Consider the following 27448-nt stretch of genomic DNA (forward strand, 5'->3'; position numbering starts at 1 on the left):
TTCCAGACAGATCTTCCATCATGTACTTCCTCATGCATGCTTGACTTTATCATCTGAAAGGGCCAGATATGGCACAGCCTCAATAAAGCTGCACCTGGGAGTAAAAATGACACTGGTATGTTCCAATGCCAATTCTTCCTGTTTAGAGTCCAGAATCAATACTAGAAAAGCATTTCTTATGCCAAGGGACCAGGTTTAATGTCCAAAATCTTGGGAACTGAAAGGGCTGGAGGCAAACTGTGCAATTCTGAGGAGCCAGGAGCAATTTGTACAGGGCTGTGTGCCTGTTTAATTAATGCTATGCCTGGGTCCTCCCTGAAAATCTTAAGTCCATCTTACATGTTTCACCCACTCCAAACCCTTCAGATTTGCCATCTCAGGTTTTTCCCTCATGAAGTGAAGTGAAAAGAGATCCACAAAGTAATTTTCCACCATCATCAGGTTTTCTAAAATGCATACACTAAAAATAATTTGAAAGAGTTTCTGCTCAGCATTTTCATAAAGCAGTGTGCAGAAGGAAACTATTCTTGGTACAGTTAGGGGTTACACTGATAGGATGCCTTATTTTGAAAACTTCCACTATGATGTCCATTCCATTTATTATGATATTAAGCTTCTATGTAGAAAACAAAAGACAAAATGAATTTGCCAATGGTTTTATATCACATATCATAGTAACATGGCTCCCCTGTATTAGATAATTACAGTAAATTTTTTTTTTCTTTTTTCTTTTTGAGGCAGAGTCTCGCTCTGTCACCCAGGCTGTGGAGCATAGTGGTGTGATCTCAGGTCACTGCAACCTCTGCCTCCCAAGTTCAAACAATTCTCTCACCTCAGCCTCCTGAATAGCTGGGATTACAAGCACGCACCACCACGCCCAGCTAATTTTTGTATTTTAATACAGACGGGGTTTCCCCATGTTGGCCACACTGGTCTTGAACTCCTAAAAGTGGTCTGCCCGCCTCGGGCTCCTGAAGTGTTGCCATTACAAGGCATAAGCCACTGTGCCCGGCCTAGGTTGGAATAATTTGATACATTTTTTTTTTTTACTAAACTTATTCTTTTAATATTCAATATTCTTTTAAGAGCCTCCATATGTCAGGAACTCTGCTAGGACAGATACAAAAATGAACAGCGCTATCATGTTTTTCAGGTCTCACAATCTAGCAAAAGCGACAGCCACAAAAACAATCCTAATAATGCAATGAGACCCACAGTAGAGTTATAGACAAGCTGCCATGGAACAGAAAGGAGGAAGGTAAATTAGGATAGGTTTCACAAAAGAATATGAGGTGAGAAGGGGTTCTCCAGGAGGACAAAGAGATAAGCATAAAGAAAAGCACAGCCAAAGACTCAGACATGAAAAGCAATCTCCTAGAAACCTAATTAGTTCATTATAACTTGATCCCAGAGGTGCTTGTGTGGGAATAGCAGGATCAGACTAGTAGGATTGCCAGGGCCTCTTCTTAAAGAGCCTTCTGTGTTAGCCTAATGTGTTTGGACTGTATCTTAATCATGGGTCATTTAAGCATTTATACACATCAGCTGCCAACAACTTAGTAGAAGAGGTGGATGGAGCATAGGGCAATACTGAAGGCAAGTTGATTAGGGGGCTCTCACATAGTACAGATGAAAAACCAGTAGTGGTGAGAATGAAGTCAAGGGGTCAGATTTTAGAAGCCATACCAGCATTATCTATAATAGCTGGAGCTATAATGGTGATGGTTGAGGGGGATGGAGTGGAGAAAGAGACTGAGAAAAAATGGAAGTCTCATAATAAGGCCTAGGTTTTGACTTAGATGATGAGGTAAATCATGATACTTTTAATTAAGGAAATACAGAATATGGAACAAGTTTGTGTAGGAAGATAACAAACAAGTTTTGAATTTGTTTAGTTTATACCTGTGGAATATTAAGGTGGAAAAATCATGAGCAACTGAATATACAGGTCCTTAACTACAAGCTCACTGCTTCAGCCTCAATGTCCAACTGTTTTTGAAAAAAAAAAAGAGGATGAGGAAGGAAAAAAGGGAGGAAGGGAGGGAGCGAGGGAAGAGAGAAGAGATTGAAAAAGAAGAATCGGCTGGGTATGGTGGCTAACACCTGTAGTCCCAGCACTTTAGGAGGCCGAAGCAGGCAGATCACCTCAAATCAGGAGTTTGAGAACAGCCTGGACAACATGGCGAAACCCCGTTTCTACTAAAAATACAAAAAAAATAAAAATAAATAGCCAAGTGTGGTTGCGGGCAACTGTAATCCCAGCTACTCAGGAGGCTGAAGCAGGAGAACTGCTTGAACCTGGGAAGCGGAGGTTGCAGTGAGCTGAGATTGTGCCATTGCGCTCTAGCCTGGGTGACAAGAGCCACACTCAGTCTCAAAAAAAAAAAAAAAAAAAAAAAAAGAATCATCTAGGATGGTTTCCAAGTTGAAACCTACACATTTTTAGGAAACACGTTACTCTTTGCCCCCCTACCAGAGTTCACCCTTCTACAGGCAACAGCCTGATCTATATTTGGAGATTAACCTTCCTTTACTCCTAGGAAACATATTCCCAGTAATCATGATTCCATCTCTTAGTTTAGGAATGACACACAATCTAGGCCTACCCAATCAAAGTCATCTTCTCCCAACCACAACTGACTCGTGAATGTGTTACATGTCAGATCAGTTAGATTCCCCTTTAAGCTGTTTAAAATGAAAACTGGGCCGGGTACGGTGACTCAAGCCTGTAATCCCAGCACTTTGGGAGGGTGGATCACGAGGTCAGGAGATCAAGACCATCCTGGCTAACACAGTGAAACCCCGTCTCTACTAAAAAAAAAAATACAAAAAACTAGCCGGGCGAGGTGGCGGGCGCCTGCAGTCCCAGCTACTTGGGAGGCTGAGGCAGGAGAATGGCGTAAACCCGGGAGGCGGAGCTTGCAGCGAGCTGAGATCCGGCCACTGCACTCCAGCCTGGGCGACAGAGCGAGACTCCGTCTCAAAAAAAAAAAATAAATAAATAAATAAATAAAATAAAATAAAATGAAAACTGGAGCTTTTCCTACTATATTTTAGCCAAGAAGCATACAACTGGGAGCCATCCTCTAATTACAAGGTCCTGACTGAGACGAGAGTCTACAGAAAGTAGAGGTAAGAGAGAAACAGAAAACAAAACAAAACAAAACAAAAAAATCTTGACTTTGATTATAAAATTTGTGTCCTATATCTAGTTATTTTGAAGCTAAACTTACCATTAGATTGCTGTCAATAAAAAAAAAATTTTTAGTTATTTTTATTATTAAATTTATTTATGTATTTAATATTTATTAAAATTTTGATCCCTCAATTATTACTGTCAATAATAAACAGAAGGAAAGAACCAATGAAAAAGGATTTCAATTAATTTATTAAGTTAGAAAGCAGATAAAGAAGGAACGATGACTGATCAGTCAGCAGAAACAGCCATGATCTACTGTTTGCATGGAAGAGAACAGAGCCAAGAAAGGAACCAAACTAGGCCACACTATCCTGAACTCCAGGAATAACAAATATGAGATGTGGGGTTGTGAAAATTCTAGAGTCAAAAGCATTCACAGTCAGCTTTCCTCTTGTATTATTCTTGGATATGAAAAGGCAACCAAAACATTAAAGAAAAGTCTACGACATGAAAGAGAAGAAAACTAAGAAAAAAAAATCTCAAAGAAAACACCAGTATCAGCCGGGAGCGGTGGCTCACGCCTGTAATCCCAACACTTTGGGAGGCCAAGGTGGATGGACCACCTGAGGTTGGGAGTTTGAGACCAGCCTGACCAACATGGATAAACCCCATCTCTACTAAAAATACAAAATTAGCCAGGTGTGGTGGCACATGTCTGTAATCCCAGCTACTCGGGATGCTGAGGCAGGAGAATTGCTTGAACCCGGGAGGCGGAGGTTGTGGTGAGCCAAGATTGTGCCATTGCACTCTAGCCTGGGCGACAAGAGCGAAACTCTGTCTCAAATAAAAAAAAAAAAAGAAAGAAAACACCAATATTTCAGGAAACGAAAGATAATATTTAAAATCTCTGTTTGTATTTTAAGAGGATATAGGGATGTTACATCTATAGATAGAAAAATAAGTTGTTATTAAAAAACAATGGACAAACAAGAAAAGTTCTTGACTACTGAAAATATGGCAAAAATTTAAAAAATTTAGCAAGAAAGTAGGGAAATTTAAAAAGGAAATCTCACAGAATATACGACAAAAAGACACTGAGATAGAAAATACATTTAAAAAAAGACAGACATGAAGATTCACTCTAGAAGGTTTCATGTCTGACTAGTGAGAGTGTCAGCAAAAGGGAACAGAGAAAATCAAAAGGAACAAATTATCAAACAACTAGTGGAAGAACCATCCTTACACTGCAATTCTATTGGCTTTGCAATATGTTGTGTATCAGATTTGACATCAAGTTTTCTCCCGTCAAAAAAATAAAAATGGCTATGGCAGTTTTAGGTCTCACATCCACACATCTCTCCGCACAGAAGGAGAAGAGCTTATCTTCTGCCAACTACCCAACATTCTAGGCTTCATTCTATTAGGACAAACATAGGTTAACAAAACCACCTCTGATTCAATCACAGTGGCCAGAAGAATGCCATGTTCTGACTGGCTATCACCTGGATTACATGCCTATGCCCAAACCATCAATCAGAGACAGAGGACAAGGAATGTATCACTACTCAATAGGGATTTAGGGAAGGGATGCGGGAGAAACAACACTCAATACAGCATTACTGTGATATTTCAGTACACCAAGCATGAAGACACATCATAAAAGTTAACAGAGAAGAAAAACAGACCACCTAAAAGGGAACAACAATCACACCAGTATCTGCAAAAGGCTAGAGAACCATGGGGCAATGCTGTCTATGATTTGAGGGAAAAATGACTTTCAACTTAAAGTCCTAAATTCAACCAAATCAATAAAATATGAGGGCAGAACAGGAACATTTTCAAAATGGAAAGATTCCAAAGTCCCCTAAGGCAGTATCTTAAATATAGATTATACTGAAACTAAGGAATAAATCAAGAAAAAGGAAGACATCAGATCCAGAAAGTAGCTCCAACCCAATAGAACAGAAAGAATATAATCCCTACATATAGTTCCTATAGAGATATAGTGCTTATATGTATCTTTCTGTAACTATTACACTGCTCGTGTGACTTAAAACAGACAGAATTGGAAATTACTATATTTTCAGGAAAAATACAGTTATCTATTAAACTAAACTAGATAAGAATTGAAGTTACATTTTAACAGTAAAGAAATTCTAAAGAATAAAAGATTAGCCACATGAAAAATATTTTGCAAACCTTGAGATACATACCTCTAGCTGTCAGAGTCACCTGATAATTTATGAGACAAAGGCTTATTACATTTCTCTTAGGTGTCATAATTTCTACAAAATAGTTATGAAACTTGTAACTCTCTAAGTTCTTCCAAGTCTTTCCTACTTCTTTTCAGCAATTAGTAAATTAAACTCTTTGCAAAAAGGAACATCTATTCAAAAATTAGTTTTAATATTTGTGGGGAAAATGTTACAAAAACAAGACTTACATGTGAAAGCTGCAAAGCTGTAACTGGTTATAAATAAATGTATACAATGAAAATAAATCTAAATGCTTTCCATACTCCATTAATATTCAAAGGATTAAAAAATGCAGTTCTTTCTTTTTCTTAGAACAAGTAAAGACTAACTTGAAAAATTATAGCTTTTCTAGATTCGTTTTTTCCATAATTACTCAGTTATTCATCAGAATATGTAAGACCTCTATTGGAATCTTTGCAACAGTGTTTCATAAATGAATTTAACTATAAAAGCCTAGTTATACAATCACTTCCATAAAAGCAATATATTTCTGATATTTATGTCCTTAAAATATCCTATAGTAAAATTAATATTTCTACACAGGAAAAGAAGGAACTATTTAGTCCCAGACAACTTGATAACATATCTTTCAACTATAATTATCATGTACAAACTTCCAAAGCATAAGTTGTCAAGATTTTAACATTAGCGTTAATTTATGTCATAACTGATGGTTACCATAAAGATAATAATGGCAAAGCATCCATTTCTCCAAAGACAGCATGGATGGAAAGGAAAATTTCTTCTTAATTATTGCTAATCTGTCCATTTTTAATTAAATTTATTATTAATAGTAACTTATTATCTCTCTCTTTCTTGCAGGGCTGTTATCACAGAGTTTCTCCAAAGTGATCAAGCTTGTGATTTTTAAGCAACCCAATTACTTCAGTGTGAGTCTCATCATTTTATAATATTGGTTTATATAAAAACGTAATGCCCAAATTCTTTGTACTATGAGAAAGAAATTTTGAAAATGCAGGATTCGCACTCAGTATTTCACACTTCAACGTGAACACTGTCAAGATCATAATTGCACCCTTTTGGAGATATGACCACTAAAAGTAGGATTCTTTTAAGCCTTCTACCTTGTTTGATAATGAAAATGTTTATCAGCATGTATCTTCCCAAAGGGAAGAAAGCAGATCTCTGTGATTGCCTTTCAAAAGTATCTACTTCTTATGCCATCCATAACTAAGCAGAAAATTTTGGTACTCCTCTAAGAGTTTTTCCTATCAGTTTCTTTTTAGAATAAAAATAAAAATGTTCTGACATACAAAATAAGAACTATTGTAGTCAAATTTTAAAAGAATTTCAGTGCTTCATATATTTTTCAAATCAAGAGCCTTAATTAACTTTTGATTTGTATGAAAGTCAAAGTATGTGGTTTAAGTAGTTACTTGAAACTAGAAAATTTTCATGACAGAGGTTCATGAGATAACTTCTGAAAAAACTGAACTTCTCTCAAGAGTGAGAAAGTGAAATGCAATGTCCCTTTGTAAAGGAAGGGACAGAAATCTTTCCTTCCCCTTGTGAAAAATAGTAAGACATCAAGAAATACTGGCTTGAATATCCTACTTCATCAAATCTGCCTTATAGGAATCGATTGTAACTGAATAAAAATTCATACTTAGAAGAATACTGAACTGTATTCAAATAGTTGGCTATCAATAAAAATGAAAAGATAATTGCTTAATATAAAATCATCCTTATTAATTACCATTTACTGAGTATAGTAACTATTAGATATATGAGACCAAATATACCCTCCTAGAAATTAATGAGTGCAAAATGGCTGCCAAACTCTTACATACTGTGACTTATACATTAAATTCATACCTGTTCCAACAGATTTAAGCAAGGTTCAATCTCTCATTTTTTTTATGTCTACTTGTTAGCTTATCAGAAATGTCTTGCTTGACCACCATATGTAGCACTACCTCCACAGCTATGTCCTGCCATCATGTGCTATCTGATTCTGCTTCATTTTTCTTCATAGTACTGTTCACTATCAAGCATGTTATTTGTTTATTGCCTGTCCTCTTCCACTAGAAAGTGAGCTCCATTAGCATAGGCCTTTAACTTATATGTTCACTGTTCTATCCCCAGTGTCTAGCACTATATGCCAGGCATATAGTAGACATTCAAAAAATATTTGTTAATAAAGAAATTAAATGGCCATCAGCTCTAATCTTTCTTTTCCTTAGGAATAGAAAACTTAGTTTAATATCATTTGATAATCCTGGATGCCAAACTATACAAAAAGTCTTATTTTTAAATATCATTTAATATAAAGGCATACTCACCATTTGGAGCTTTTTTATAACCAAAAAAAGACAAAATATCCTTTTAAAGAATAGTTGGGCTACTAACAATTGGAAATTATGAATTTCTAAATAATTTGGCAAATGTAATTTCTTAAATTACACACTAAATTCACGATACTTAATTGGTTACTCTGCATACCTTAACAAGTTTCAAAAGCTCATAGAGATCTTCAACCTCATCACCTTCACATTTGGTGTATACTTGTCTTGTATCCAAGCTCCTTCCTCTTATGGTTCGGCGATAGAGGGGAAGAGCCATTGCTTCTGCATACAAGTCAATGGCATGGTGTCCCACTGTCTGATACATGTAGCTATCCAGTTCATCAGACCCCACTGCAACAATTAAAATGGAAATAATTAGCAAAAGAGAGTGAAAAAGAAAGTGGATTTGAAAGCCCATCCAGGTTTTACTGCTTGAAGAGTAGTCGACACAGAACTTTAAAGCTTGCTATATTTCTCTGCATTTATGTAGTGAAATAAAAACGTAAGAATTGTACATTTGTCTGTAGTTGCATCTAGTTCATATCACCCCTAATAATCTCTACTACTAATTACAAATACAAATGTATTAATACATAAATCTGTTATACCATATATGGCAAACATTTAAAGACTAATGTATCTAATAAATTTTGATTAGTTTATTCAGTTAAAGATTTTTATTACATAAATGTTTTTACAAATCATTCAAGGTTATTCACAAAGTCATCTAGACTTGTAGAAAAAACCTTTCTTAATTAAATATCTACTTAGTAAGTGACAAATATTGGTAAGAAAAATTTCAGATTATTTTGTTATATTTTATATTCAGATATTCAGTACCTAATAATAAAATATGTAAATAGACATAAATTCAATATTGTTAGAGCATTAGAGCAGTTTCAAATGTGCATAGAAGCATGATATCTTAAGCTAATCAATAATATAATCAGTGGTTGTCACAAGATTCCACAAATATCAATATGAGTAAAATATTCAAAACATGAGTCACATCAGAGCTTTGGGTGATATAAATGAACTTAGAAATATACTGGAATAGACCTTTTGATCTCGTAACCTTACTTTTCAGAAAAAGAATCATGAATATATACAAAGATTATTTGCAAAGATATTTGTCACATTATTTAAAATAGACTAGAAATTATAGTATATTCATATAATAAAGTACTATGTAGCCACTAATATAATGTTGAAGAACATTTTCTAAAGTATGTTCTGTGGCATACAAATCCCGTAAGATATTAATAGGTATGGGATGATAAAAAGATTTAAGGTTAAAGAAGTTTAGGAAACATGGGGATAAAAAGCGTTAAATGGATGTCTGTGGCGTAAATCTTCCTAGGCTAATATGCTTTCAGGTACTCCAATAAGAGAATATGAACTATCTCTCAAATTTATCTACCCACAGAACACTTAAATTTAAAGGGGGTATCTGTGTTCTAAAGACATACAGGAAATGCTATTGTAGAATAATATTTAATGACATGGAAAATGTTCACAAAATGCTATTAAGTAAAAAAAAAAAAAAAAAGAAAAATTACAAAATAATTATTTTGACATATACCTATGTGTGTATGTATGAATATAAGCCAAACCGGTCCAGGCTTTCCATTAAATGTGAAAATTTCCTAGGAATGAAAAATGATAGTGCAAGGACCCCTTCAACAATCAAAATCATCAAAATGTGCTACCCTATTTTGGCTCACAGGTTTCTGAACTCACACATGATTAGACTGGCTTCCTTCAGAATATTACTCACATTGTTGTTATAAAGGTTTCTACTCCTGGTCCCAGTAGGAAGTAGAGAACATAGCCAAAGACCTAAAAACCTTTCGGCCTTCTCTTGTCTCAAAGTTAGACTGGATCTTTAAAAATATTCATTTTAAAGGATATTGATACAATAAAATCAATTTATTCAAAGAAATTTGGGCTTCTTGGCAAGAAACATTCTGATGTTAGCATAATAAGTAAAACATTTCACTGGCTTCAAAAACCTAGAAGATAATTTTCTTTAAGGCTCCATTTAGTCCTAACCACATTGTAACTTTGATTAATGGAAGCTACACAGCAACAATAGTGTGAGATCAAATAAAACCAAAGGCTCCCCTGTTGCCTGAAGCAACTCAATTAACATGCCACAAAAGTTCCTACTACAAATCTAAAGAGATGGTTTTGTGAATTTTATGACAAGTTCACATTATCCCCATTGATGGGTATAAATTCCTTTTCAGACCACCCATTGAAAACCCGTAACTTTGCTGGACATTGCAGTCATCTCTACCAGTTATTCCTCACTAAGGTTTCTTTTACAACACTTGTAAGGGGAAAATAAGTCATTCAGTGAATTGTTCAATAATTCCCAATGTCCTGCTGATTCTCATCAAGATTAACTAAACCATCTCCATCTACCAACCCACAGCCATCTGCTTTCTTCCACAACAATTACTATTGTTTCAACTGCCTTTTTCCAGGCTTTTTACTTCAGAATATTCTAATTCCATTTACTATTAAATTTTTTCTCATTAACAATATTCTAAATAAGTGTCTCTATTGTGAGAGGTATAATTTTTATTTTTATTGTATTTATGTATTTATATATATATTTTTTGAGACGGAGTCTCACTCTGTCGCCCAGGCTGGAGTGCAGTGGTGCAATCTCAGCTCACTGCAAGCTCCACCTCCCGGGTTCACGCCATTCTCCTGCCTCAGCCTCCCCAACAGCTGGGACTAGAGGCGCCCGCCACTATGCCCGGCTAATTTTAATATTTTCAGTAGAGACGGGGTTTCACCATGTTAGCCAGGATGGTCCCGATCTCCTGACCTTGTGATCCGCCCGCCTCGGCCTCCCAAAGTGCTGGGATTACAGGTGTGAGCCACCGCGCCCAGCCTTGGAGAGGTATAATTTAAAGATACACTTTGCTTGTCATTTTACCACCCTGCCAGTGAACCGTGGACACAAGGAAGATTATACATTAATGATTCTGTACCAGGTAAGTAAAATAATTCATGTGAAAGCTGAAGACAAGATAGAAACTCCAGTGATGGAAATGACAGTATACTATGTAGGTATTATATACTATATAAACATCTGCTTTTTAACTTCACAAGATAGCTTAAAAGTCCCAGTTGCCTCCCTGGCCACAAGGGATAAGGGAGTTTCTTTCCTTTGGTAAACCTGACAGGAGATTCTGCTTCCTCTTTTATAATACAGAAGTTAGAGTGCAGTTCCTACTCATTCTCAAAGAATTTTCTCTTTCTTAAAGTTGGAACTTCTTTAAAAAACTTCACTTCTAAAAAACCATCTGCTACTCATCAATTGCAGCACAAAATCCAAGCATGTGCATTTACCTATGACTCTCTGTGGGACCTTTCCATTTCTTCCTATAAAATATTTCTAACCTCTGTCTTTCCACACAACTTCCAGCATTACTTACGTCTTAATCACAGAAGAAAAGAAAATTCAAATATCTGAGTGAAATAACTGCTTACTATTCCAGGGCTAATTCAAATTAGTTCATTATGCACCTGTCCACCAATCAACTTTGCATGAACTCCTACCAGAGGCATAGAGCTGTTCTAAGCAATGAGGAGCAATAAAAGGAAGATAGAAGATATGATCTCTCCTCTCAAAAAGCTTATAATCAATCTATTTAGAGATATAAAACAAGTATTTAGCTAGATTCCAATTCAGCTAAATTTACAGAATGCCTACTTCACGACAGGAACTATAACCAATGTTCTCACATATACTACTCATTTAATTAATCTTAAAATAACAGTAGTGCAAAAAGATGGAGCCTGGAAAGAAGTAAAAGAGAGAATAAAAAGATCTTAGTAGAAGAGTCCTGTGAGAAGCAGTAATACAAAAGTCACACAAGTGCTAATCTTTGCTCCCTCTTACATTTTAGCAGTTAATATCTTTTAGTTTCATAGGTATAACACAAGAGCATTAAAAAGCAAATTGGTGAATATATTTCTTTTGTCAAAAGCTATAACTGGGGATATTTCATTGGGGAAAAAAATGAAAAAAGTAGCCAATATGAGGTCTGTGAATTTTATGTAGATGCCCTTGTTACTACAGACAAATGAAAAGTGGAAATGCATTGCTTTTTGCTTCTCTCAAGTCTCACATCTCTGGCTTCCATCTAAAATAGGTAAACTGTATCTTTTTTTTTTTTTTTTTGAGACGGAGTCTCGCTGTGTCTCCCAAGCTGGAGTGCAGTGGCGCCATCTCGGCTCACTGCAAGCTCCACCTCCTGAGTTCACGCCATTCTCCTGCCTCAGCCTCCCGAGGAGCTGGGACTACAGGTGCCTAATAACATTAATATATCATTTATCAATATATGTCTTACTTCTCAAGCCCCTTGAGGCATGAGACTATATCTTATCTACCTCTATGCTGCCTACAGTACTTGGAAATGTGGTGGGGTAAAATGGCAGTGTACTTTGAAGTAAGAAGGTTCAAGTCTTAGCTCTACAAGTTTGTGCTAGTTTACTTCAGACAAACTCTAAGCTTCAGGATCCCTGTCTGTTAAGATTAATAATGCATCTCTATAGAAGTTGGTTATGAGAATTAAAAAATAAGTGAAGATAATGCTAAGTTCTACGTGGAACCTAGCATCTAAAGGGTGCTTAATATATATTGGTTCTTTTTTTTTCGTCTTTGTATGGTATACCTGTACAATGTAATTATGAAGTTGGAGTTTCATTCATTTAGGCAACTTCCCAATAAAGGCATGTACTTACCTTGGTTTTCAGCTGGTCTCAGATTTGCTAAAGCAACGATCTGATGCCCAGCAGCAATGCACTGCATCATATTATAGCAGCTGTCCTTCCCACCACTAAAAAATAAATCAACAGAGAGACAAATATCAAGCTACTGACCATTATTCAACATAAAATCACTAGATATCAAAACAGAACATATTATTTACTCGACTTTTCAGAATATATTACAATGCAAAAAAAACATTAATTTCTAAATCATAAACAAACTGAGCAACCTGAATGCCCAGGGCTGCTATACACAGGAGCTTAAGAAACTATATGCCTTTATAAAAAGAATATTCTAAATAAAATATGGTAACTTTTTGCTTTGTGATAGCAAATATATATATTGAAGTGCTTTGCAAATAGAAAATTTCAATTTACATCCCAGCTAAACATTTATTATATAATTATATATTTCATATATATATTCCATCTAAGGAATATACATAATATATATTATTCCACTTAAGGAATATATATATAAAATAATTTCACAGAAATTATTGAAAAAGCAAAAAAAAAAAAAAAGATTCTTTATGAGAAAGTAAAAAAAATAAATTCTGCTCCACCATAAGAAATCTAAGAAATAGCTATCATCAGCAATTAAAGGACCAAATTAAAGATTTGAGTACCTATCTAATGACAAAGTTTGACACACTTGGTGGGTTCAAATTCTGCAGAGATAAAAAACAAGATGCTGACTTACACTGATGACGTGAAACATCAGCACTATCAGCACTTCAGCCATCACCACACTTACATACATACATATGTTATACACATACACATTTTATATATATATATGATGGCAGCAGAACATGGCTTGAGCTATAAATCTAGTAACACATTGAAAGGAACTTCTAAATTCTGGTTCTAAATCTACCTAAGGCAGAGGCATATCACTTAGTAAAGACAAGTAGTAGCTCATCTGTAATATGGCTGAATGGCAATCTATATGCCATTGTGGTTTAATATTCTCCTAATTCCCACTATCATTTCTCATTGCCTCTCTCCCTTTTATATTTCTTTTCCTCCTGTTTCCCTTCTTTCCAATATTTGCTTAAGGTCTGCAAATGTGCCCCCAGGCAATGTTTAGACCTCTTCATAGCTCAAGAAACTGAGGACCCCAGAAACTGGCCCTGTTGCCTTTTATCTTAGTTTTCAACATTTTCTGCCTCTTCCACCCTCCCATCAATAACAACTCTCATTCCAAAACTTCTCAAGTGGAAGGAGAGTGCAAGGGCCAAAGTAAAGTTTTAAAAAGTCCATTCTTCCTCTCTTCAGATTCCGTATCCCCGTAAGTAGGTCTTCCACAGCTTCCCGTATCGAACCTTACTGCTCTGTTTCCCCAGGCTAAAAAGATATGACTAATTGTTTCAGATATTAAAGACTGAAGGGTGTGCATCCAGAATCAGAATTGAGTCTTACAATTCATTTTGAAATACGCTAACATTTCAAACATGGTTTTCAGTAGTATTTACCAAACTGTGTTCTATGGAACACTGGTGTCCAACAAAATACTAACCAATTACTCTAAAAAAAGGTTTTGAATATTAGACAAGCTTGGGAAATGCAGAGTACCTTACTGTCCTCTTAGAACTCCATTAAGTACACATGTATGTTATGGGAGAGGTCTTACAGATCTATTTTAGTTTCCAATTCTGGGATACTAAGCTAAGTTATTAAATGTGCTTAGGTTTGCATACTTCATACAAAAATTAGTGAATGGTCCGCCTGGATAATCCTCAAAACAACATTCAACTATAAAATTCAAAGACCCATTTATTTATTAGAAAAATAATGTTCCATGAGAGCACATGGACACAGGGAGGGGAACATCACACACCGGGCCCTGTGGGGGGTTGGGGCTAGGGGAGGGCTAATGTTAGGAGAAATACCTAATGTAGGTGATGGGTTGATGGATGCAGCAAACCACCACGGCACGTGTATACCTATGTAAAAAAATGCACGTTCTGCACATGTAACCCAGAACTTAAAGTATAATAAAAAAATTAATTAAAAAAGGAAAATAATGTTCTCATAAAGATATGTAAGAATCCCAGTTTCACTTATTCACTTACAATACATAATTATATATAATGCGTATATATAGAATACATAGCATCTATATCATAAGCATATAGGTAAGTGCTTATGTATTCATACTTACAGCATATGTCCTTACAGCTCTTACACTTCAGCAAGAATTTTCCAACATTGCTTTTTTAGCAAATTTTTTTTTTTATTATAAAGCAACATATGTACATTACAGGTTATTTAGTATAACTGACTCTACCAATCTTCTCTCCTCCCCTCTAATACTTCTAAGTCTTTGGTTGTTGTGCTTTACTTTAATCACTAAACTTTTGAAAAACGATGTAAATTTGAATTATTCACTTCCTGGGGTACTTTTAATTCTAAAATGAGACACAATGGTTAAAACCTAATCATTTATTTTACAGAGGACATTTACTGAAAAACAATAATTATTGTGACATTATGGTCTAGTCTCCTAAAAATCACACTGAAGGAAAGGGAACTGGAATATTTCAGACACTGTAGTAGGTTTGAAATGTCATATCAAGTCCTTAATAGGACAATGCTTAACCAGCCAGTATTAGTTACCTAAGGGACTTAACGAAAACGTTTATGAAATCTTCAATTGGATTACAAAAGCAAACGCATAGTTGTACTGTATCCAAGACACTCTACAGGGCAAAATCTCATGAAACAAATATTTAAAGTAGTCTAAACTAACTTTTTAATGTTGTTAGTGTGTTCCCTTCCGCCTCAGTTTATAGATTGAGTATGGAAATACTTAAGCAGGTTTGGTTTTGGTTTGTCAGTCATAGGACTTATTTAGACACTTAAATTTATGATTTGGTTACTACAGACATCAAACTCCTTTTGGAATACGGAGTATACGGTAAGGTCACTCTAAAGCAATGATGAGAGTCCGAAGCAACAGCAACCGCATCTAGCATAAGACTAGTACAATTCGGTCTCTACCACGAAGAGAGATCTCTGTACTTGAGTGCCCAAAGGCAGACACACACACTTGCCATAAGCAATCCACATCTGTGAAGATGAGGGAAGGGTGGACTTCTTGGGAGGGGCGGAACCAGTTACAACTCGGGAGAAAGCCCAGGCTACGGCGGACCCAGCTGACCAAAGGGAACTACAGAAGAGGATGAAGAAAGCGAGGGGGAAAGGGCGAGGGTTATTAACTGAGTTGGCGGAACAAGGTAGTGGCTCCAAACTTCACGGCTCATTAGAGCTTGAAAAAAAATCAGACGCCGGGCCGCACAGAAGTAATTAAACCAATCCCTCTGGCGGCGGGGCCCAGGCGTCAGTTTTTTTTTTGTTTTTTAATTTCCCAGTTGAATCCAATGGAAATCCAAGTTTGAGGGCTGGAAGACCAGAGAGGCAGCGACGGACGGGGAGGAGGCGCGCAAGCCCAGGACCGAGGCACAAGCGGGCCGGCAATACCGAAGGCTCCGCCTCTTCCTGTGGCTCGGAGGAGCCGCGGAACCCCCAACACGCGGCTCAGGCAGAGACACCCACTCTTTCGGCGCTAGGGGCGGCCGGAAGGGACGAGAGGTTGGCCTGGGAAGAGGGAGGCGGCTCCAGGACCGCATTACCTGATCAGAGCCGCGACCCTCATGCTGGGCGCAGTGCGCGTGCGTGCGGCGGGCGCGTGCGGGGGCGGGAGCCAGGAGGTCTCCGCCGCAGCTCCCGTGACGCACCGCGGGGCCTCGCCCGGGTGTTCGCTCCGCCGCCTGTCCGCGGATCGGTGCTGCGAGCCCCGCGGCTGCCTGCAGGACACCTGAGCGCGGAGGGTGCGGCACGTTGGCACCTTGACCCTGTGACAGGAACACCTCGGCCCAGGAAAGAATGATGTTTAGGCACGGCCTAACCACCTAAGTGAGGGCACTGAAGCTGCCGGGGGAAGGGCAAGCTCCGTGTTGCAGAGCCCAAGCCCGGGGGCGCTGGATTTGTTTTGGTAAGAGGGGCTTTAGCGTCCCAAATGCTGCAAATTGACACACTTATGGACGTGCAAGCGCAGAAGAAATTTGCCCTTCTTCCCCCCATCTCCCGCAGAAACAACTGTACACTTTTGCTTTTTAACGTACATCTCCTCAGTCCTCCAAACCTGTGTCCAGATGTGAAACTGAGATCCCCAGGTGCTGAGGTAATTTTTAAATCTGCGGTTAGCCACCCCCGCCCACCTCTAGGCCCTCTGTGGCTTTGGCTCTTGGTCAAGCTTGTTATTTGACAAGGCCAGGCCGGGCTCTTCACCAAAGAGTAATGGCCTTGCAGAAAGAAAATCTAGCTTCTAAGTTTATTTGCCAAGTATGTATTGAGTGCCTTTCGTGTGCCGGGCACTGTTTTAGACTCTGTGGATACAACCGCAAATAAAACAAAAACCCAGCATTCCCGGCATAGAGCTTAAATGGGGATAGAGAGAACAGACAATATATAGCTTAAAGGTAAACAGTATTATGAAGAGTGAGAAGTGCTGTTAGAAAGGGCGGCGCGTGGAGAGAGAGGAGAGAGGTGGAGAGGCAAATTGCAGAATTAAATAGTGTCTATATAGGCCTTATTGATAAAATGAGAGTTGAGCCAACTTAAGGAGAATTAGCTGTGTATATGATTGGGGTGTGCTCCAGACAAGAAAAAAAAAAAAAAAAAATCAAAGGTTCTAGATGCGTTGTGTGTTTGTGGAAGACTAAGGCAGATCAATGTTGCTGGAGCAGACTGAGCAAAGCAGAGAGTAGTGGAGAGGAAGTTAAGGTGATGGAGGGGAAGGATTATATAGGGTCTTGTAGGTCATTACAGACTTTTGAAGAGGTGTGACTTAAAATTTTAAAAGGATTGCAGTGTTGAGAATACATCTATTAGGAACCTGTTACAGTGTTCCAGTAGAGGGCGGAGCCTAGAATTGGCATGGTGAATTTGGTGAGAAATAAGTGGATTCCAGCTCTATTTTGAAGATAGAGCCAATAGAATCAGATTAGATTTGGGATATATGAGAAAGAAAGTCATGAAGGATGATGCCAAAGGCATGAATTAAGTAAGTTAATATATGTAGGGAACTTAAAATTATGCCAGGTACATAGTAAGCATTCAATTTTATTTTGATGTTCTCAACTCTAATACTCAGTATGGGTGACTGTCTACATATCAGTTTCATCATCTAGAATCATGCAGCTTTAAGATTTTGCAATTATGAATATTTACCAAATGAGTCAAGTATTTAAGAAGTTTGCAGTCTATTTGGGGGAGATAAATACATGAAACACACTTTTAATGATACAGCTCCGATGAGTGGAAGAACACCAGGGCTCTCATCTCACGCCGAATTGGATAAAATGACACAGACACACATGGAGTGGTTTTAAGGAGTGGAGAATTTAATGGGCGAGAAAGAAGGGAGAAGAAAGAAGGAAGACGCCCCGCTGTAGAGACACAGGGAGGTGGGCTCCAAAGCCTAGAGAGGAAACCCCGAGTGCCGCCTTAACAGCCGGTTATATGAGGAGGCTGGAGGAGGCGGTGTCTGATTTGCATAGCGCTCAGGTGATTGGTTATCAGGCATGTCATTCCCGTAGCCCACGGAAAAACTTGGCTCTCCCACCCTAGCCTTTTAATATGCAAATGCAGGTCGCCTTGATGTTCTACAAATATGCAGATATGTGGGGGTGGCCATGTTGCCAGGCACATGTAGGGGCAAGGCCAAGAGGACAAGGTGGCTATCGCCATGTTTGTGTGGACTTAGTTTTTAATGGCTTGCATTTGCATATCAAAGGTTGACAGCCGGGTTCTAAGAGCGGGGGCTTTCCTGCTAGACAAGAAACACTTCTGGAGCTACTTTAAAGGAGACAAAAACTTTCCAAGGACCCCTTTTCCTCTCTATCTGCCTAAAATAATTTTTTACTAAATCCTACAGCAGTAATCCAAGAGAACGTATTTTGAAAGTAACAAGTTATGTAATGCATATGGCAAGAGCCCCCTGAGTCAAACCCACAGGGTAATGCCTGGAATGAGGATGGGACTTGAAAGATGAGCAGAATTGAACCGGAATGGGTGGAACATCCAAACGAAGACAGCAAGACAAGAATGAGAGTGGTGCGTTGAACAACAGTGGGTAGACTAGCTTGACTAGTTTGGAAGGTATAGGGAAAGAAGGAAAAATAAGTTGAATAAATAGGATGAGGCCAGGTTATCCAGGGTCATGGAAAACCAAAATGAGGAATTTCAAAACCAAGCAGGTTCCTGTGGCTACTTGACATCATTTTTCAGGAGATTGTGTGAAATAGCAGTAATGAACATGATGAATGATTTTGATAAAATAGGCACTCCCGAATATGCCAATGGATATCTTTTCCACCAAGGGGTATCTTTTCCTTGCCACTTCCCAAGAGGGATAAAGAGAGAAGATTCAAAGGTTACCTTCCCAAAACTACATCTTTAGGATTGTATTTTGTTTCTCTCTGCACTCTGTATGCTTCATTGTAAGACATCCTCAACAAACAGTGTGTATATCCTGGTATTAAACTGTATGTTATATACAGTGTGTATATCCTGGCATGAAACTGTATGTTAGGAAATATGTTGAGGCCATTCCTCCAAGGTCACCCAGTTATTAGCTTGATGGTGTTGCTTTCCCCCTGGATTCTTCCTAGCACCTTGTATTAAGTATCTCTTCTCCAGGTCCTTTTTACCCCTTGAACAAAATTTCTCTCAGCACCTATTCCCTCCTTTTAAAACTTTCTACCAGAATTATTTAAATTAACGAATGTTTCCGGTTGCCTAATATAACACTGCAACATGTGCTTTATTAAAAATTTTTATATTTCCTCACATTAGTGCCTTTCTCTCAGAATTACCATACAAGGCTCTGTGCTTGAATGTCCTATCAAGGCCACCATAAAAATGGTAGGTTCGATTCATTCTGGTTCAATAGACATATTGGTATTTCTGAAATTAACAGATGTCTGATTGGTCTTGACCCAGCCATCAGAGTTATTCTTAGATTCATACATATTTTTGAAGTTTTTTTTTTTCATAGCTAACTGAACAAAACCAGGGCAATTATTGACCCCTGAAAAACTTGTTAAAAACTAGAGATTTGGCTATGCTCTAACTTTTCCCATTGAGAATCTTTCTTATTTCATTCTAGTCACCGTTCTTTTGCCGAAATTTAAAAACAACACCCAGTTTGTCAGCTACAGGTTTCTGAGAAGCAGATGCCAAGACGGGATTACATGTGCAGGAGATTAGAGAAAATGCCTGTTAAGGACAAAGGGAGACCAGCAAGAGAAGGCAAGGAGACTCCCATTGGAATGCAGAGGGGTGGAAATCTGAAAAAGAATGGGAAGGAAGAATAGGTTGAAAGAACCTGTTTGCAGTGTCATTCTGAGAGACTCAGCCAGGTCAATGGGGAGTCCTAAGCCAAAGTTGTTCATTAGAGGAATTCCAAATTGGTCAGGAATTGCCCAGTTCTAGTATCTCTGCCGTGCTCAGTCATTGTCTGAGAGCAGTGCAGGAAAAACTCAGTCTGGTGCAAACTCAGTGGTGAATCCAAAAGTGCAGTAGATGGAGACTGTAAGTCAGTTCATAATAACGTTCATGGTGTCGCTTCATGATTTCTGTCAACCTCTCTAGGATAAACTTAGGGAAGGGAAGTTAATAGGACAAACTCTCATCGCAGGTGGTCTGGGACCACACTAGTACTTACCCTGTCCTCCACTCTCCACTCTATATTCCCCTCACTCTCAGCTCTCACTTCAGCAGATCTTGTTGACTTACTTGGTGGCATGACCTAAACTTCACTCCTAAGTGGTCTTGGGCTTTTGTCGTCATACTCTTCTCAGTCGGTGACTGCAGTTTGTGTCCATTCACAGTTAGAATTAGGTAAGGGCATACCAAGAGGCATCCAAGTGGATCGTCTGAGTTCCACATGTGTATTTCTCCTTGTCCCCAGGGTGTAAAGGTGGCCCCACCTCCTCATACTAATCAATCATCCTTGCTTGCTGGCCCCTGGCTGCAAAGAGCCAAAAGTGTCATACCGTACATAACTTTACAGTTCAATGGATGCCCGCTCTGCCCCGTTGCAAGAGAGAAAACCTGTAATTCTACTCAACCCAGAGTTGGGGGAGGTGAAGCACAGAGTTCTTCAGTGCGTTGTTAGGAGTGATTGTAAATATAGCCATTTGTGATTTCACCTTTTGGTTCCTAGATCCATGTATTTGTCCTACTAGAGACACAGTGTCATATAGAAATCTCTGATTAGTACCTATACTAAATACTGAGAGATGTCATGCCATCCTTGCAGATTATTGTCTCTGAGCTGCTGATTTAGCTGTGGCTTAAGTAGGCTTTTCCAGTACTCTATGAGGCCAACTTCACCTAAATAGTACAATATATGATAAAACAATTAGACCCCATGGTCATGGCCTACCTGTACCTCCTTTACTATAAAGTAAGTTTTCTTGTGAATACCCTGCTAGGTGGGATTCTGTGACTAGAGAGGCATTCTGCTAGTGGTGCCAGCTAAATCTTTGCAGACAGGAAAGGCCAGGTTCTAGTACCTGCTCAATCAAAGCCCGGAAGCAGCCGGGGGAAGCGTGGCTTGTCGTGAACTCCACAGTAGATCCAAAGGTGTGGCAGTTGAAGGCTGTCAGTCAGCTGCGCTCTCCACAGCAGGTGCTGTGGAACCTGTAAGGCTGATTGGAACACCTGTAAGGCTGCCAGAGCAAGACAGTGACTCTTACAAAATCATATGAGATGTGGGAACATTTGGAGTGCCCTGCTAGAGTAAGACATGTAGGATAAAGAGTTAATTCAAACTTAGAATAGTACTTGAAGGAGAACCAACCTAAAATTGTGAAAGTCTAAATTATAAACAATACTATTTTTAAGGAAATGCCTTAATTTGCTTCCAAACAAATACTCTAATCTTGAGCATACTAACATACTGATATTGAATCCTGGCTAAGTGTTTTTACTATAAGTTAATAGAGGAAACATTTTTAACTGGTAGTATTTATTTACCCACATGTAATTTGCTCAAATTTTAAGGACAGTTGGTTTACCAAGACCCCTACATTCATAATTTTCCACATGGATAGTGTAAAGGTAACTTCAGCCCAGTAAATGTCAATAAATTAAAAGACTTTTTTTTGATTAGTGCAGTCTAAAGTAATTCGTTTTGCAATATATTAAAATGACTTGCTCAAGATTCACTTTTCAAAGGCATTGTGAGCTCACTTCCTACAGTCTGAGACTGTTGCATATGAGTGACTTTGGATTAGTTTGTAGGGCCAGCAAAATAGGTGAACAGAAAATCAGCCTCAGAAAACCTCCGTTCTTTGCCAGTTTACTTAAGAAAAACTCTCCATAGCCAAACACTGTTGCTGGTAATAAAAGTTGCAAGCTGTCACTGAATTCTGCTTCCTTGGCAGCACATCTCGATATACTGATTGATAAAGACTCAGATAATCAAATCAAGAATGCTACAGGTGGTTACTCCTCAGAAACCTTGAAAGGATTTAAATTCATTCTGCTTAAAGTCATGCCATACAGGAAGCCATCAGAAGTTGCCTGGTAAGGATTTAAGAAAAAAGGAATTAAGTAATTATTTGGATCATAAATTTTAGGGCATCAGGATATGAGTATCTGATGTATTTATATTAATAATTACAGCTTACCATGGGCCAGTCACTCATTTAAATGCCTCAGCAAATTTATGAAGTAGGATACTTTGTTATCCTCCTTTGCACATGAGGAAACTGTGCACAAAGACGTTAAATGGACTCCCAAAAATCCTAGAGCTAGTAAGTGCCAGTACCAATATTCAAACCTAGGCAGTCTAGCTCTTAACCACTATACTGTATCTTCCACTGAAATGGACAGCTGGTTGTTTTGACTAAATATTCTAAGATATGTTTGGAAGGGAATTACCATCACTGACCTCTTGAATCTCCTTTTACTGTACTTCTAAGCTGATCAACTCTTTTTTTCTGAAAGACTCGAATTGTTGTGTTGTATTACATGGATTGATATATGAGGTAATTGCTAAACATTATAGACCTGAGAGTCATTCTATCTCTTTTAGAAATCTTTTTCTTTATTCCATAATGGAGAGTAACAAATTCAAAAGCTTTAGGAACTAGGCAGATAACATAAGTGAGAGAAATGGCTTGGTATAAGGCAATTTGAAATGGCAAGAACTGTGGCAAACCACTGTTCACTCGTCACTTGGCTCCAGCTGCTCTGTGCAAATGTGGATCCAATGTTATCAGATATTTTAAGGCCAGGAATGGTGGCTTATGCCTATAATCCCAGCACTTTGGGAAGCCAAGGTGGGAGGATTGCTTGAACCTAGGAGTTCGAGATCAGCCTGGGCAACATGGTGAGACCCTGTCTCTACCAAAAAAAAAAAAAAAAAAAAAATTAGCCACATGTGGTGGCATGTGCCTATAGTTCCAGCTACTTGGGAGGGTGAAGTGGGAGGACTGCTTGAGTTCGGGAGGTCAAGGCTGCAGTGAGCTATGGTTGTGCCACAGCACTCCAGCCTGGGCGACAAAGCAAGGCTCTGCCTCAAAAAAAAAAAAAAAAAAAAAAAGATATTTGAAACTTTACCTTAAGGGTAAGTTATTACCTCTGCAAATAGCTCATTTCTTCATCGTCTGTTTTACTCTATTCCGTTTCAGAGACCACAGTCTTGACTTTATTTTCAAGTTCTGTCAATCCATTATGTTTACAGCCGTTACCTCCTTACAGTTTCCATGTATATATTCCATAATGTAAAATATGTTAACAGTTCATTGTTTGGCCTGTGTCCTTTTTACAGACAATTGACTATATAAAAGGCTGAAGGGTTATTCCAGTATATCCCCAGTACTACAAAGTACATTTTGAAGTTAGACAAATCTGAGTTTGAATTCTGTTTCTGAGACATTAACTTGTAATTTCAGCAAGATGTTTTTTCTTCATCTGTACAATAGGGTTACTTATACCTCCTAATTAGATGAGGATTAAATATATATAAATACACTGATCATAGCACCTGTCATATGCAAATTCTGAAGCAAACATTAAAAAATTAAAAAACAATGGGTTATCATTAATAAGTCATAAAGGAGATAAAGGAAAGATTATATATGGAATCGTATAAAAATACTCAAAAAGGGCCGGGCGTGGTGGCTTATGCCTGTAATCCCAGTACTTTGGGAGGCCGAAGTGGGTGGATCACCTGAAGTCACGAGTTCAAGACCAGCCTGGCCAACATGGGTAAACCCCATCTCTACTAAAAATACAAAAATTAGCTAGGCATGATGGCATGTGCCTGTAAACCCAGCTACTCAGGAGGCTGAGGCAGGCAGAACTGCTTGAACCCGGGAGGGGGAGGTTGCAGTGAGCGGAGATTGTGCCACTGAACTCCAGCCTGGGAGACAGAGCAAGACCCTGTCTCAAAAACAAGTAAATACAAATGAAAATACTCAAAAAGGACATTTATATGTAATTATATCAAAATCAAAAAGGAGATTTGTATGGAATCATAAAAAAATAGCCTAAAACAAGTCAGAAAAAAAGAGGAAGAAAAAATGAGACAAAAAACAAATATCAAGATGATAGATTTAAACCCAACAATATCAATAATCACATTAAATGTAAATATCTAAACATTTAAAATTCATATTGAAACACTGGACAAGAAAGCAAGTCCCAACCATACCCTGTCTATAAGAAACTCACTTTAAATATCAAGACACAGGCAGATTAAAAGTAAAGAGATAGAAACAAAGATAAATATTATGCAAATACTACTCAAAAGAAAGCTGGAGTGGCTATATGCATATCAGACAATGTAGATTTCAGAGTAAGGAATAAAATTAGTCTTTTTCCCTTCTTAGAACTTCAGTCCCCCAGGTCTCTTCCTGTGAGGCAGCACATTACCCATTTTTCTGTATCTTTCCAGGATGAGTTTATGAATATATAAGCATATATCACTTTTATTTTTCACCAAAGGGAGCATACTATATTCACTCTTCTGTACTTTGTTTTTCCACATATATCTAGGACATTATTCTGTAGTACCACTCCATATAGATTTATATCATTCTGTTTAACTACTGTATAGTAAAGAAGCTAGATTTTTTGAAGTCTTTATCAAATATATTAGGGTCTCTAAATTCTAGCTAACATGGTAAAGCACCTCCAAAATATGACTGTGATATAACTTAAAGAACACCGGACACCTGCTTCTCCAACACGTTCAAAACTAAGGGCAATATCTCAGCATGCCACATTCCTGCTCTTGTCACCCCAATTCATTCTTCTACCAGTTTCTTGTTTTTTAAGGACATCACCCTCCACCAATCTGGTCTCTAAAGTAATCATTAACTTTCCTTCGTTCACTTTCTACCCCCAATTAGTAGCCAGAGTCCTATACATTCTGCTGTTAAGGTGTCTCAATAGTTTGGAGATGGATGATGAAGATCTTTTTGAATTTCATTGTCACTTAGTGTATTGAATGTAAGACTTTCTGCATCCAATTCCAATGTCCATTGCCAGATGTCTTTTCTATAATATTGCATTGTAGAATAACTTTAGAGTTATTTTAAAATGATAAGTTGATATTTTTAGTATTCCTACCTGAAAAGTTTTTTTTCCGGAGTCTTTTTAAATAATTTCACTCACCGTTCATCTGATTTGAGAAGATGTCTGAGGTCTGGTGGGATGTATAGTATTGTGTAATTATAAGTTAGATTTACAGATCATCCTTTTTTTTGAAAAGCCACAAGTACTTTAACAAGTTTTGTTTTGTTTTTCCTAATATTCCTGTGAAGTAGTTTGAAGAAAATATTTTCTTTTCAATTTACAAATGAAAGAACAGAAACACAGATACATCAGTTAATTAGTGCTTGGCTACACAGGATGTTAGTGGCAGAACTGGGACTAGAACCCAGGTTTCCTGACATTCAAGCTAGATTATAAATTTCAGGATAATAAAACTGTCTACCATGCAATTTTAAAAAAGAAATGGCATATGCTCTCACATTCTGAATTTCTAGAACTGTAATAATAATCCATTAAAAAAGAAAAAAAAAGGCTTCCTTTGAGAATCTCATTGGAAAAGAACATTTTGCAAGAAAAGTAGGGAATACATACATACATATTCAACCGCTGATTCTCTTCATCAAGAACTTCTCGTAAAATGAGCTTAAAATATGATGACATCAGGCCCAATGTTACACCTATTTTTATTCCTCAAATATTGTCCAAACATATAAATGTTCTGGACTCTAAATCAATCATTTGAAACTGGTCGGCTACAGCTTTGAAAATATTGGAAGCATCATGAACATCATGCCCATCTGTCATTTTTTTTCATCATAGAACATATATAGCCTGCAATCATTCATAGCAATATCTCATGGCTGTGGTAAAAGCTCATGAATAGCCTTCTCTATTCATTCTCTCTTTAGCCTTCTCTACTCAGCTGCTATTTCTGAGTAATTAGATGTATTCAAAAGTCCAACAAACTAAATTCTAAGTGGCAACTCAATGGCAACAGGAATAGTTGAATAAATTACTTTATTTAAATGGAAAACCCATTTTCCTCTGAAGTAGAGCAATTTGCAAGAAGAACTTAAAAAACCAGCCTATAAAAAGAGAATTTAAACTTTGAAAATTTTATTGCAATTATAGTAATATGTTAGAATTTGACTAAACATTTTAATTACAATTGCTTTCTCTCTGAGCTTTCATTTCATCAATAAGATTTCTATTCATTGGCTTTGCGTTTTTGGTGGAACCAGATAGATTAAAATTTTATTGTGTTTAGCAGTTATACAAAAGTAAACCTTTGTTGTTGCAAACCACTGAGACTTTAGACATAGCTGAGTTATCTCAGGGACTAAAGAGTCTTGCAGTTTGTATGGACAGCAACCTAGCAAGCATGTGTAGAAGTGGCTTCTAAGGGTGTTAGGAGAGAATTAACTGTAAAATTGAATTAGGCAAACTGTAAAGGAGAATTAACTGTAAAATTGAATTAGACAAAATTTACCTTATCCTCATAGATGAAATACATTGCACATTTTTTCTTTTTAATGTTTTAGTTCACAGACTTTTTGATGCAAAGACACAGAGGACCCTATTTGCCAAAACATAAACAAACACATACTTGCCTCTCTACTTTCAGATATATAATCATTAACATATCACACAACAAACTTTAGTTATCACAGGCTGAGTAAGATACCCTTTTGTCTGGTCCCATACAAATTCTGGTCATAATTTATTAAATGTCTGTATTCTCTAGTATATTGTCAGTTTCAGGAAAGCAAAGAATGTCCAGTTCTGTTGTACCAGTCAATCTAGTGGCAGGAGACAGATTTGAAAGATATTGAACGAAGGGACTTTTCATAGAGCTGTGGGAAACTTTAAGGAATTATCAGGAATGTTGAGATTTCTAGAAACTAGCAACACTAGGAAAGCAATATCACCAATGGGTCTGAATAAGCAGGGAGAGAAAATGGTATCATTAGATCTTTTCAGAGGCTGGAGTAATAGAAAATGGGGTCAGTCAATACCAGCTCTAGTAATAGAGCGAATACAGCCACCACCACAATAGTGCACCAAGAAAGGGAAATCACAGGTGAAGAAATAGACTCATCTCTTCTTCATCTACCCTGCCTCTCCTACCAGTGCTTCCCGCTGGCTGAATCCCACACAAAGACAGTAAGGGAGCTTTTTAATGCAGTTTACAGAGATCAGCCCTTGGGGCAGAGGACGAAGGATGGGTCTTGGGAGGGCAAACGGAATAACCTACACACCTCCTTATTACTATATAGCCAGTTCTTGTTTGTTTACCTGGTACGTAGAAAATGTTTAAAGATATTTGTTGGGTATAAGAACGAATAGCATAGACATTAAATGTAATTAACATAAGC

At 37.7% G+C, this 27448-nt stretch overlaps 1 protein-coding gene and 1 long non-coding RNA gene across 2 annotated transcripts in view; one reads left to right on the forward strand and one right to left on the reverse strand.

Moving 5' to 3' along the window:
* DPH6 (diphthamine biosynthesis 6) overlaps positions 1-16215 on the reverse strand; it is a 178622-nt gene extending 162407 nt beyond the window's left edge. The window contains exons 1-3 of the mRNA XM_025390187.1: positions 16130-16215; positions 12465-12559; positions 7858-8051 (exon numbers count right to left, since the gene is read on the reverse strand). Coding sequence (XP_025245972.1) covers positions 7858-8051; positions 12465-12559; positions 16130-16152 — 312 coding nt within the window. The 5' untranslated portion in view covers positions 16153-16215. The remainder of the gene's footprint in view (positions 1-7857; positions 8052-12464; positions 12560-16129) is intronic.
* LOC112627647 overlaps positions 16213-27448 on the forward strand; it is a 308193-nt gene continuing 296957 nt past the window's right edge. Inside the window, exon 1 of the long non-coding RNA XR_003120205.1 lies at positions 16213-16491. This is a non-coding gene — a long non-coding RNA (uncharacterized LOC112627647). The remainder of the gene's footprint in view (positions 16492-27448) is intronic.

Source organism: Theropithecus gelada, chromosome 7a (assembly GCF_003255815.1).
Source record: "Theropithecus gelada isolate Dixy chromosome 7a, Tgel_1.0, whole genome shotgun sequence".
NCBI classification, from domain to species: domain Eukaryota; kingdom Metazoa; phylum Chordata; class Mammalia; order Primates; family Cercopithecidae; genus Theropithecus; species Theropithecus gelada.